Consider the following 13956-nt stretch of genomic DNA (forward strand, 5'->3'; position numbering starts at 1 on the left):
TTTGATAGTATCAGTGAATGGCTCCAGAAAGGGAAGTATAATTTCCTTAGTTTTAGGTTCTGGAAACACTAGGTCCCCTTTGATCAGTTGTGGTATTACAGTAGATGGGTTTGCCTGCAGTCCAAGGGTAGCGATGGCCCTTGCCAATGCCATAAGTAGACTAAAATCATCTGGAAGGAAGAGACACTGGGGAGCCACCCCAAGCTCTGGATCTTGCCCATTCAACTACTCACCCTCCTCCTTATCCAGTGAGGGGTCTGGGTCATAGTCACCCTGGTTGCCTTTATCTAGCACCACACCAGACTCAGTTTTTAGATCAATGATGGGTATAGCTGGAATGGGGCACCTATCAGACATGGCAGGGATGGGGGTCTCTGCGTAAGGGTCTGCTGAGTCTGGCCCTGACAATTCTGAGGAATGGGGTTCTTTATTTAGTTGCTTAGAGACCCAAGAGGCTCCTGATTTTTTTAAAAAAAATTGGAAACACTGCCCCTGGCCCCCTTGGAATGTTTTCTCTTCTTTTTGACCTTTTTTGCGGGGGTGCTGCTAGAGTCAGAGGAGGAGGAATCCTCAGAGGAGGACTGCTCCCTCCTGGAGCTCTCCCTTTTTCTAGATTTCTTTGGGGGGGCTGTTAGCTGCTGCAGGAAATTGGCTGGTGGCATTGAAGTACTGCTGCTGGGCTGGGAGGGAGACTTACTTTTTTCTGTAAACCGCCTTGGAATTGTTTTAATGAAAGGCGGTATCTATTATATTAATTCTCCTGGGTGTGCCTTGGAATGTGCATCCAAGAGCCCAGCTGATTGGGTGGGCGGCAGACGTGCCTGATTGGCTGAGGCACACACAGGAAAGGATTGGTTGCCGTGGCGGTGGCCTGGCTGTGGAGGCCAGAGGTTGCAGGCCCAGACGCGGAGGCAAGGCCCAGGAGGGGGGAAAGAAAGTGGGGCAGGGGGCAGAAGTGGCAGTGGGGAGGAGAGGTGGCTGGCCCTAGAAGCAGAGACTGGGGCAGAAGGGTAGGGGGAGAGGTAACCGCCGGCCCCAAAGAGCACACAGATGCTCTGTGCGGGATCAGCTAGTATAAATTTAACAATCAATCAATCAACAAACAAACTCAAAGGTATTTGAAAAGAAGGTTACCCTACAAGGATGAATCTCATCAGAGAGTGTGGGGCTCCTTGGTCTTTTCCAGAGTGGTAAGCGCTGCTGGTCATGGTGGCTGATGCTTTGGTGACAGACCACAGCGGGTTTTCTGGGCAACTGTGCCCTGTTCAGGCTCCTTGTGCCGTTTGTGGCCCCACCACATCTGGAGTGGTGGCAGCAGTTGGGTGTGTGGCTCTAGCATCCATCTCCACCCTAGTGGGTGGAGGACTGGCGAGGGAGCTGCAGCAACCTGCTGGAGACTCATAAGGAGGAGGCAAGTGACATCGCAGTGTGCTCTGCAGGCATGGCTTGGTCTGTAGCACGCTTTGCCATCTTACTGCAGGTCTCGCGGAGACCCGTGGCGGCACTTGGTTGGGCCTGGTCTGGGCCTATTTGAATCCTGGACGCTGACGTTTTGGGTGGTGGGGATCCGTCCTCATGGAGGCAGGAAATCCGCTCTGCCCCTTCCCACAGAGGACAAGCACCACTCTCATTCGGCCTGAGTGCTCCATAGTTGGAGGAATGGGTGGAGTGGAATGAGAGGTTGGTGAAAAGAAAGGGGAAAGAGCTTAAAGAAAATCTCTCTCTCTCTCTGAAGGAAAAAGGGGATGGTAGAATATGGAAGGATCAGAAAATGGAGAGAAAAATGTTTGAAAATGAAGGTAGCAAGGCCAAGAAGGCAAATAATAAATCAGAGAAGCTGCCTGGAGCAACACAGGACTGAAAGAACTGGGACAGGGCTATCCTCCCCAGCAGTGGCGGCCCATGAACATGCTTTCGGGGGCGGGGGGCAGCAGGAGGCACCTTTAAGAGTAAATTAATTCGGTGCTCACCTCCACCATGATGGCACCTGAACACTGTTTGGAGCTGCAACGTGCCACCCAGCAGCCCCAACGGTGGGGAATGCTGCTCCTGCAACATTGTCATCTCCTGGAAGAGTTACCACACAGTAATTGTGCTTTCCTTAAATTGGGGGAATTGGCTCTGAAAACAAATTTGCAAGTGTGCATTAACAAAGGATTGCTGCTAGGCACAGACAATTATCAACATCAGAGTACTCCTAAAGGAGCAATAGACCCACACACTAGGCTTGTGAAAACAGAAAAGTTTATTTTATTGTATTGTATTTTATGTATGTATGTATGTATGAATGTATGTATTCGATTTCTATACCACCCTTCCAAAAATGGCTCAGGGCAGTTTACACAGAGAAATAATACATAAAAATAAGATGGATCTCTGTCCCCAAAGGGCTCACAATCTAAAAAGATAGACACCAGCAACAGTCACTGGAGGTACTGTGCTGGGGGTGGATAGGGCCAGTTACTCTCCCCCGCTAAATAAAGAGAATCACCATGTTAAGAGGTGCCTCTTTGCCAAGTTAGCAGGGGTTATTTCAAGTTTATTGAAATAACAGAAGCAAAATGCAAGAGTAGTATTTAGCAACTAGTTTATTTGGCAACTAATTATCTGGGAAGAATGCAAAGAATTCAAATGCAAGCCCAAGGCATTAGCTCTATGCAAGCTTGCAGCAATCTAAGGGAGCATTGAGATGCCCAGGCCATCAAGCACGAGTCATTAGAAGACTATGGCAAGTCCACTTTGGGAGGAACTCTACCTCAAAAGGGTTTTCTCTGGGTTTTCCACTCAGGAAGTCCTGAACTTCTCAGCCAGTCGAAACACAAGATAAATCTCATAGAAGCCTGCATATCTCATAGAAAGAGTTCCCAGGACTGAGATTTTTGAGAATGGCTGAGACAGTACACAGGCATTCCACTCAGGATGTCTTTCAGAGCTAGTGATCCTCACGATTCTGGATGCTGCAGTCATCCAGGGTTCCAACATAGGCTCAGCAGCCCAGTGACTTCAGCTCAAAGGGAAAGGGTTAAGATCAAAGTCAACTCTTGGTGGGATGAAGCTCTGGGATAGTAGCCAGCAAAGTATGCCACTGGACTCCCACTAAGCTAGCTTAGATAACTGTCAGGGGTGTAGCAAGGTTGTAGTAGGCCCAGAGACAAGATTTTAAAATGCCCCCCACCTCACTGAAGCTCAGCTCATGAAGTAAAGAAATCTTAAATAAGGCTGAATAGTAGTAACAAAAAGCCTAGTAAAATTTATATATAAAACCTATGTGCCACAATAGAACATCATCCTAAATTATTTTTTAAATACTTTTGTAAATTGTGGATGATGCAAGTCATTTAATGGTACTAGAGAAAGACATGCTGTTCTGGTAGCTCCAGATCTTAACACTCACATCAATTTTCGAGGACGAATACAACTAAAGGAAGCCCAGGCGGGTGCTTGGCTGGGGGAGTCAGTCATGTAACTTGCCTCTGGGCCCCCCTCCCCAAGGCAGTGGGCTCCCAGACAACTGTCTCCCCTTGCCCTATTATAGTTACACCCCTGATAACTGTGTCCCACAAGCAGGAACTGTGTCCTAGCCAGAGTTTTGAGCACTGACTAAAGTGGGACTGGATCTTTAACAGGGTTTTGGACTTGGTGCAAATTTAAAGGCAGGAAAAACTTGGAGGTTTAGTTCCCTGTTCAGGTGATGGGGTTGGAAGAGGTGTGGCCCTGGTGCCTGTACAGCTAATGACCAGGTGCTATTGTTCCCAATCAGGATTCTTAAACAGAGTTCCTCAGGTTGATTTTGTTTTGACCACTTTTTCCCAGCAGTTCAGTCTCATCTATATCACCTTTATATCATGCAACCCCCTCACTATTCTCCCCGATTATTTCTTCTACTTCCTTTGCAGATTGACCCACCTCTGTGATAAACAGAACCCACATTGGCATGTTGCCCAATCATGTGTTCTAACCTACATATTTTAATTCCTTTGATCTCAGGCTTTACCTCATGGCTATTGCAAAATTCTCCTGTGAGATAAACAACCAGTGGTGATAGTGGGCATCCCTGCTGTGTACCTCTAAATAAAAAAACAACAAAACCAAAACCAACAACAACAACCCTCCACTGAGGGGGAGTCATACATCTGGGGAATAATAATATCAATCCAGAGTATGAACTGTAGGCCAAATATAATACATTACATACTTTTCTACTTAACACATCCAATACTTTATGACCCCTTACACTGCAGGTGTGTGCTACCATTACTCCTACTTTAATGGGTGTGTCAGCTACCTGAAGGTGTGTACTTGTTTGCAAGGATGATTCTGCATCCTGACTTCTGTATTAATATGCACTTAATATTTATTTATTTACTTACTTATTTAAAATATTTCTATACCACCCAAAACTTGTGTCTCTAGGTGATTTACAATTAAAATCTTGTAAAACATTAAATCAATTAACAATTACAATCATTTAAAAGATTACAAACATTTAAAACTCAGTATTAAAATTATTTACAACTATGAATCTAATTAAAAGCCAGAGTGAATAGATGTGTCTTCAGTGCCTTTTTAAAAAGTTGCCAGAGATGGGGAGGCTCTTACTTCAACAGGGAGCTCATTTCAAAGTCCAGGGGCTGCAACAGAGAAGGCCCATTCCCAAGTATCTGCCAGATGAGTTGGCGGCAGCTGCAGGCAAACCTCTCCAGATGATCTTAGCAAGCAGTGGGGCTCATGGTGAAGAAGACATTCTCTTAAATACCCAGGGCCTAAGCTGTTTCGGGCTTTATAGGTAATGGCCAGCACCTTGTATTTTGCCTGGAAACTTATCGGTAGCCATTGCAATTCCTTCAGCACAGAAGTAATATGGTCTCTCCTAGATGTCCCAGAGACCAACCTGGCTGCCGCGTTCTGAACCAACTACAGTTTCTGGACTACGTACAAAGGCAGCCCTGCACAGAGTGCATTGCAGTAATCCAACCTAGTGGTTACCAACAAATGTACCACTGTTGGTGGTTCATCTCAAGAAACAAACACAGCTGGCATATCAGCCGAAGCTGATAAAAAGCACCTCTGGCTACTGCCTCAACCTGGCACACCAGGGAGAAGTTCGGATCCATGTGCACCCCCAGACTGTGCACCTGTTCCTTCCAGGGGAGCATGACCCCATCCAGAACCAGCAGATCAAAATAGTCTCCCAAGTTCCAACCCCACACAATAAGTACCTCCGTCTTATTTGGATTCAGCCTCAGTTTGTTATCCCTCATCCAGCCTATTACCGCCTCCAGGCAGGCATTTAGGGAGGTTATGCCTTCTCCTGATGATGCTGACATGGAGAAACAGATTTGGGTGTTATCAGCATATTGATAACACCCTGCACCAAATCCCCTGATGATCTCTCCCAGCGGTTTCATGTAAATGTTAAACATCGGAGACAATACGGAGCCCTGAGGGACACCATATGATAGTTCAGATTTTGAAGAACAACAGTCTCCAAGAGACACCATCTAGAATCTGCCCGTGAGGTAGGAGCGGAACCACTGCAAAGCAGTGCCTCCCACCCCCAATTGCCTCAGGTGCTCCGGGAGGATACTATGGTCAATAGTATCGAAAGCCACCGAGAGATCCAAAAGGACCAACAGAGTCACACTCCCTCTGTCAATTCCCATTTTGAGATCGTCCATCAGGCCGACTAAGGCAGTCTCCACCCCATAGCTTGCCTGAAAGCCAGTTTTAAATGGGTCTAGATCAGGCTTGCTCAACTTAGGCCCCCCCCCAGCTGTTTTTGGACTACAACTCCTATAATCCCCAGTCACAGTACCCAATAGCCAGGGATTATGGGAGTTGTATGCCAACATCTGCAGGAGGGCCAAAGTTTTTCAGGCCTGGTCTAGATAATATAGGGCATCTTCTTCTAAAAGAGTTGTTTCTGACAATATAGACAAAATGATTAGATTCTGAGTGGCAAAATGATCTTAGTAAGGTTCCCAATTTTTATATAGCAGAGGAACATAGATATTTAGCTTATGCAATGAGCTATTTCACTTGGCTGGAAATCCCTAGGTACAGAAAAGCTTTTACTTTAGATTGCTGCCACAGTTTACCTTTGGCAGTCCTCGAAGATTGCTATAAAGGAGTTCCATTCTCAGAGAGGCTTTGACTTTCTGGGCTGGACCAGGGAACTACTGAACACGTTTTACTATTTTGCTTGTTTTATAAGGATGTCTGTGAACTATTTATTACACCTCTATTATGTAAATTTCCAGGTCGACAGGATCAGTTCTGTTGCTCTTTGTTGCTTTCAGATTCGGAGTCTACAATTACATCTAGAGTTGCTAGATACTGTGCTGCTGCCATTAATACCCGTCAGCGGATGATTAATAAGGGAAATTTATTGTTTTAATTTATGATCTCCATTTTATTGATATTGATACATTGTATTTTAACTAATTTTTTAAATTTTATTTGCTGATTTTTTTTTTGTTCTGATCGGTGACCGTAACAATAAAGACAAACAGACAAAATGATGAGTATTGGTTGTGCAAGCTATATGACATTACATTGGTCTTTATTTTGAAATTACTTGAATAAGGGTGGCAATTAAATTATTTGTATGATGTGATGAAAGCAAAATTGTGGTATCAGAATAATCCATTGGCCATGAAATAGAGTTGTAACCTGGGCAACTCTGAATGCATTTAACCTTTTGTTCACTCAGTGTACGATTCCAAGCAAGAGGATTTACCTAGGATTCTCCATCATAAACAGAAAAGTCTTATCCCTCAAGTCACTCCACTGCACTTCTGATACAAATCACAGTCTCCATGTTGACCTTGATTCTCAGGCAAGTTTGTATGGTGAACTTATTCTTGAGACACCCTAGCCCTAGGCTGTTTAGGTCCTTAAAGGTCAAAAAAGGTTGCTTACCTATATAGAGAGAGTAGCATTTCTGTGGCCATTCACTGGAATTTTTCTGTGAGTGGAGGGGAATATATTCATGCAAATATATACATAACATATGTAAAGAGAAATCTAAAAATTTTAAAAGTTGTGAATCAGGGGCAACTCCCCCCCCCCCGCCATGTATGCCCATGAAATTATAAAGAATCTAGGGATGTGCATGGAACCGTGGCAGGGTGGTTCAAAGGCAGCTGCAGTCTCCCTTTAAGAGCGGGGGGAGGGTGCACCTACCCCTCCCACTGCTTTTCCCCTGCTGGTTGTTGTTTTTTAACAGCCCATTGGGGCGGTAGGCACCACCTCTGCAAGGGGATGGGGACCAGAAAGAGTGGGAGAAAGCAATTTTGCCCTAACAGGCTGCGCTGTAATCGGCTGTGTAGCTGTGGTGGGCCCTTCAGACAGGGAACCCTGCCCCCAAAGGTTTTCAGCTTGTGCTCGCTCCATAAGAGGAGGGAAGGGAAACCAAAAGTAAAACAACTCAAAGAAAGAAAATTATACCAAATTGGTCTGATTAAAACAGAAAAAAAGATGTTTTGATTTTGCAACTTCATACCCTTGCACAATTTAAGTAAAAAACAGGGGAAAGAAGGTGCAGGGGGAAAGTAAAAAACACAAACCTTGAAGGTCTAACAAGCAAGAGTTCTCTCCATGTGCTGCGCTCCGAGTGAAGACAGGACTGGAACTGGGGTCTAGCCACCTCCCGGTGGCAGGAAGTTTAAACTACAATGACATCAGTCCCGTCTTCCAGGCATGCTCCATGCTTAACTCAGAATGATGAGCTCCAGCACGGGGAAAATTTGCTGTAGAAATGTAACAAATTGTAAGGCTGTGAACAGAAGCTTATTTTGCTCAACAGAAACTGAGGCATAATGGCTAGTCCTTTGTAACTGTTGCAGCCCAATGAAATTTCCCATTGCTTGTTGGACATTTATTACATTTATAAATCGCCCCATCCAAAGGCTCTGGGCAGTGTACAACAAGTTTAAAAAGACACAAAAGCACACACCATTTTAAAAACAGTGCTCAAAACAATATAAACACCATTTAAACCAATTAAAAACCATTTAAAACCAATTAAAATACTTTAGAAAACAATTTTAAAACCTTGGAAGGCCAGGCCAAACAAGTAAGTTTTTAGGGCTCTCTTAAAGGCTGACAGCAAGCCTAGACTGTGGATATCTGTCGGGAGTGCATTCCATAGGCCAGGAGCAGCTACAGAAAAGGCCCAGTTCTGAGTTGCCACCAGACATACTGGTGATAACTGGAATTGGACTTCTCCAGATGACCTCAACGTGTGATGGGGAACATACAGAAGAAGGCACTCTCTACAGTAGCCTGGACCCACGCTGTTCAAGACTTTGGGCTGATATTTTTTGGGCTGATAATTCAGGGCTGATAATTCTCTTGGCCAGCTTTCAGCTGAAGTGTATATAGAAACTGTAATAAAGTCTGATTGAAGGTGATCAATTACATTTGTGAGGCACTGTTTCTTCCACACTATTGAATGACTCCATGCTGCAATACAGAAAAATAGATTGCCACTTACACAAAAGTATGTTTGTCTAAACCACACATACTTGTGGCTGGAATTCATCATACATATGGGGACTTTCTTGTTTGGTGCAGTGGCATAAAGATTGTCTTTAAGCCTCTAGTATTTTTTATCATAGCCCTAAGTCCTATAAAGCAGGTCATTATTTCCTACTAGTATTTTTAAGCCCGTTATGATAACGGGCGCTAGCTTTCTCTCACGCCTTTTAGGGTTTTTTTGTTTTTGTTTTTTAAACTTTTCTGAGGCTGGGACCGGGGGTGGAGCGGAGGCCCTAGAAATCCTTTTTAAAAATGCAGCCGCGGCCGACGCTGCCGACCTACCACCCTCCCTCCCAACTGCCGAGCCCACCTTACCCCGGCCTGTGTCAGTCGGGCGAAGATAATCCTTAATTTCAGCGGCAGAGAGGAGCTTGCAAACAGAGCTCCTCTCTGTGCAAAGGCTGTGCCGGAACTGGCAGCATGGACGTCAAGGACGCAGTAGGCGTCCTTTGCACCCAAAACGCCATTTGGGGAAGAGGCTTTGCACAGAGAGAAGCTCTGCTTGCAAGCTCCTCTCTGCCTCTGAATTTAAGGTCTATCTGCGCCCGACTGACACAGGCCCGACTGACACGGGCCGGGGTAAGGTGGGCTCAGCAGTTGGGAGGGAGGGTGGTAGGTCGGCGGTGTCGGCCGCGGCAGCATTTTTTCCTCCCTCCCGCCCGTCTCCGATGGCGGCGCCAGGCCTCGGCGGCCTCTTCCCCCCGCCCGGCTTCGGCGGTGCGGCCAGGCCTCGGCCGCGCCGCGTCCTCTGGGTGAGGCGGCGGCTCTGCCGCCGCCTCGGCCAGTGTCCCCCGCGGCCGCTTACCTGGCTTCTTCAGGGCGGCCGCTTCTGGCCACCCAAGATGGCCACCGGGTGCTGGCAGTCGTGTCTCCCTGCTCTGTTCTGGGCATGCGCTCTGCGCATGCCCAGAACAGGGAGGCACAAACGCACGCTTGGTGTCCGTCCACGGATGGACACCAAGCGTTTTATTAGAGAGGATGTATTAGTTTCCCTTCATTCCAAAATGATCTTGTTTTTTCAGTCAGTGCCCAATGAGCACAACTGGGTGACATGAAATTGTTATTGATTTAAAACTCAGAAATGACTGTGTTATTTTTTCTCCACACAATATCAATATTTAGATGGAGGATGGCTAAATAAGTGATATACACTTACTTGGAAGAAAGTGTTTCTCTTTATCCTCCCTCCTTCCATTTCCTTTTGCTTATGAAGTTGTCATAATAGCTTTCCTAATTCCAATTAGAACATCCATAAATTTTATTTAATTATTTATCCTGCTTCTGAAGAAGAGACAGTTCAGATTACTCACTTCTCTACTCTCTGTGTCTGTCCATGAGGCATAAAGATAGCGGAATAGCAACATGAGGAGAGCATATTCTGTACAGCACTTGAACCCGTTTAAACTCACGAGCAGTGTGTTCATACTGCTCCCCATACATTTCACCTCTTCACTCTCAACATGCTTCATCTTGAGATGCAAAAGGGTGGGCGAGGCCAAGCTTTCTTCCTTAGCCAGGCTCATGTTGTGGAATACAATCTCTATATATAACTAGCTCACCCCACACAGAGCACTGAGCCTGTGGCATCCCCCCCTCTCCCCCCACAACTCTCTCTCTTTCCCCCCTCACAACTCTGTCTCTCTCTCCTCCTACAGCTCTCTCTCTCTCCCCCAGCACTCTCTCTCTCCCCCAACTGTCTCCCCCTCAACTCTCTCGCTCGCTCTCTCCCCCCACAACTCTCTCGCTCTTCCCCACCTCTCCCCCACAACTCTCGCTCTCGCTCTCCCCCCACAACCCTCTCACTTGCTCTCCCCCACATCTCTCTCTCGCTCTCCCCCCACAACTCTCTCACTTGCTCTCCTCCCCACAACTCTCTCGCTCGCTCTCCCCCACAACTCTCACTCTCCCCCCACAACTCTCACTCTCCCCCCACAACTCTTTCTCTCTCTCTCGCACAACTCTTGCTTGCTCTCTCCCCTCACAACTCTCTCACTCACTCGCTCTCTCCCCCAACTCTCTCACTCGCTCTCCCCCACAACTCTCTCTCACTATCCCCCAGCTCTCTCGCTCACTCTCCCCCCACAACTTCTCTCTCACTCTCCCACAACTCGCTTGCTCTCCCCCCAATCGCTCTCCCCCCCACAGCTTGCTCGCTCTCCCCCCCACAGCTCGCTCGCTCGCTCTCCCCCCCACAGCTCACTCTTGCTCACTCTCCTCCCCACAACTCTTGCTCGCTCGCTCGCTCTCCCTCCTACCATAGATACACTAAGGTCATAGGGGCAAGCCCCGCCCACACAGTGCTTTACCAATCAGAAGTAAGAGAACAGAAGCACCATGGTGATTGGGCAGTGGGGATTCTATATGCAAATAAGAACACAACGTAAGAACATAAGAACAGCCCTGCTGGATCAGGCCCAAGGCCCATCTAGTCCAGTGTCTTATTTCACACAGTGGCCCACCAGATGCTTCTGGGGAACCCACAGGCAAGAGGTATATGCATGCCCTCTCTCCTGCTGTTGCTCCCCTGCAACTGGTATTGAGAGGCATCATGCCTCTGAGGCTGGAGGTGGCCCACAGCCACAAGACTAGTAGCCATTGATAGACCTGTCCATTATGAATCTGTCTAAGCCCCTTTTAAAGCCATCCAAGCTGGTGGCAATGACCACATCCCATGGCAAAGAATTCCATAGATTAATTATGCGCTGTGTGAAAAAAATACGTCCTCTTGTTGGTTGTAAATTTCCTAACCTTCAGTTTCATGGGGTGACCCCTGCTTCTAGTGTTGTGAATGAGGGAGAAAAATGTCTCTGTCTATCCTCTCCACTCCATGCATAATTTTATACACTTTGATCATGTCTGCCCTTAGTCACCTCTTTTCCAAGGTAAAGAGCCCCAGGTGTTGTAGTCTTGCCTCATAAGAAAGGTGCTCTAGACCCCTGATCATCTTGGTTGCCCTCTTCTAGTTCTACAATGTCCCTTTTTAGATGTGGTGACCAGAATTGTACTCAGTACTCCAGATGTGCCTTCACCATAGTTTTGTATAAGGGCATTATAATATTAGCATTTTTTTTTTCAATCCCCTTCCTGATGATTCCTAGCATGGAATTAGCTTTTTTCACAGCTGCTGCCCTGAGACGATGGGTAGGGTGCAAGTGAGTGAGCAGGTGGGGAGGGGAGTGAGCCAGTGAACAGGGAGGGGGAGAGTAGTGGGGAGGGGGAGAGTGAGGCGAATGGTGGGGAGGGGGCAAGTGAGTGAGTGTGTGGCAGGGAGGGGTGAGTGAGAGAGCAAGCAGGGAGTGAGGGAGTGAGCAGCGGGGAGGGGGTGAGTGAGTGAACAAGTGGTGGGGAGGGGTGAATGAGCGAGTGAGCTTCAGGGAGGTTCAAGTGAGCAAACGTGTGGCAGGGAGGGGATGTGAGAGAGTGAGCAGGGAGTGAGAGAGTGAGTGGCGGGGAGGGGGCGAATGAGAGAGCAAGCAGGAGTGAGAAAGAAAGTGGTAGGGAGGGGGCGAGTGTGCAGTGGGGAGGGGGCGAGTGGGCGGGGAGTGAGTGAAGGAGAGAGCAGCAGGGAGGGGGCAACTGAGAGAGAGCAAGCAGGGAGTGAGAGAGCGAGTGGCAGGGAGCGAGGGGAGGGAAAGGGAGAGGTGGGGAGGGGGCAGATGAGAGTGGGTGGCTGACATTGAGCAATAAAGCAGGGGTGTGGTGGGGGGGCCAGGAGAGAAATAAAGTCCCAGCGCACAGATGATCTGAGCGGGTTCAGCTAGTATAACTGAATTTGCCCCGCAGACCCCAAGAACTGGTGCAGAGTGCAAGCTCTATGATTGGCTGGACTTCAGTGCGTCATTAAAGAGCGCGCTCCAGCTGCTAGAGAGGTTTTGTGGGCTGGGTCTTGAAGCGGGGTTGGACTGCTCTTCCCTGCCCCGCCCCCCTCCTTGCAACTTCTCCTGCAGTGAGAATCGGTTGTCGTCGCTTTAGGGGAAAGGATGGTCAGCTCGCTTGTCAATCAAACAATACTCTCCAATCAAGAACAGGACTCATCTTTGAGGGGAGTTACTGAGCTAGCCAATCACGAACCAGCTTTGTGCGAGTGACGATATTCAAACACAACGTATCTTCGCGGCGTTGAGGTTGCTCTTCACCCCTCTTTTGTGTTCACCTTCCTTCCATCAGTTACCCGTTTGCTGCCGTCTCTCGCCCCCTTACTCAACGTGTTCTTGAGGACTAGTTGTTTCTTAGCCCCCTTTCTCCTTCTATGGAGCGTTCCTGGAAGGAGCAGAAAAGCAGCGGTGAGTGCACCCTCCCCATTCTCGGCCATTGCAAATGGACGGGGTCGGGGCTAGCGTTTGTTATACCCTGTGGCCATACGCTTGTTTACTCGGATGCAAGTCCCTCTGTTTTCAGCGGGCCGATTCCCTAGCAAGTGTATTAAGATTGCAACCTTATCGAGACTGTATCTGGCCCACTGGCTAACACGGTTCCTCCCGCCTCTCACCGTGTATGCGTGTGCTTTTATGTGTGTGTGTAATAATATGTCCATGTTCGTAAGATTCCCTTCCCTTTCTTAAGGCTAGCCTATTAAAAGGTGGCTTAATAACTTTATTATACGCATTGCATGCATGCATAAAAGCTTTGCTTTCTTATGTTGGGCATTGGATGCCGTGGCCTCCGTGCTTCTGGTTCTTAGTTCTCAGAAAAGAATGAACCAAGGAATCATGCCTTTGTGATGCTATAATGAAATCATAAGGCTGGCACTGATTAAGAAGTGGGGATTTTCCACGGCTTTGAAGATAGCCCCCTCTTCTCTGTTCTTGGTGGTCCCCCATATATTCCATGGGAGTTCTCCATATTCCCATTGCTATGGCTGCATTCAAACAACTGACATCCTAGGGATGTTATCTGTCTAATACTGCCATTCTCCCTACAATTTGCTTGGAGAGCAAGTCTCATGTAGCTCATCGGGACTTGCTTCTAAACTAGGGATATGCATGAACTGAGAGTCTTGCACTGGTTTGGGGTCTCAGGGAGGGGAGTGAGTGGGACCTTTAAAAAAGAGTGCAGGTCCTTACCTGCTTGCTGCCTCTGCATTCAGCTTCCTGCTGTGACAGTGCTGGCCCCCCCAGCAAAAAAAAAATCTGCACGCGGAGCTGGGATGTGCACGCATGAGTGCCATGTTCAGGTTCTTGGGAGTAGTGTCATCACAGCAGGAAGCTGAATATGGTGGCAGAGAGCAAGTAAGGACTTGCTCTCCTTAAAAAACAAACAAACAAACAAACAAAAAATTAGCTGACCCTGCACAGAGCATCTGTGTGACAATACAGTCCCCCCCCCCAATCTCCTTCCCCAGTCTCTCCTGCCCGCTGCTGTGCTTCCTGCCCTCCCACTGCTGCTGCGCCTCCTACGGGTGGCAGGGCTTTGCCC

The 13956-nt window shown here is 47.7% G+C and overlaps 2 protein-coding genes across 5 annotated transcripts in view; one reads left to right on the forward strand and one right to left on the reverse strand.

Moving 5' to 3' along the window:
* ELOVL4 (ELOVL fatty acid elongase 4) overlaps positions 1-7584 on the reverse strand; it is a 115932-nt gene extending 108348 nt beyond the window's left edge. The window contains exon 1 of the mRNA XM_053287027.1: positions 7569-7584. The gene's annotated coding sequence lies outside the window, so the exon portion shown is untranslated. The remainder of the gene's footprint in view (positions 1-7568) is intronic.
* A 4938-nt stretch (positions 7585-12522) lies between these two features.
* Positions 12523-13956, forward strand: part of TTK (TTK protein kinase) — a 90594-nt gene continuing 89160 nt past the window's right edge. For all 4 annotated transcript variants that reach the window (XM_053287031.1, XM_053287030.1, XM_053287028.1 and 1 more), the window contains exon 1: positions 12523-12824. Coding sequence is in view for 2 of the 4 variants with exons in the window: in XM_053287028.1 (XP_053143003.1) it covers positions 12791-12824 (34 nt within the window). In the remaining 2 variants the exon portion in view is untranslated. The remainder of the gene's footprint in view (positions 12825-13956) is intronic.

This window comes from Hemicordylus capensis, chromosome 1 (assembly GCF_027244095.1).
Source record: "Hemicordylus capensis ecotype Gifberg chromosome 1, rHemCap1.1.pri, whole genome shotgun sequence".
NCBI lineage: Eukaryota > Metazoa > Chordata > Lepidosauria > Squamata > Cordylidae > Hemicordylus > Hemicordylus capensis.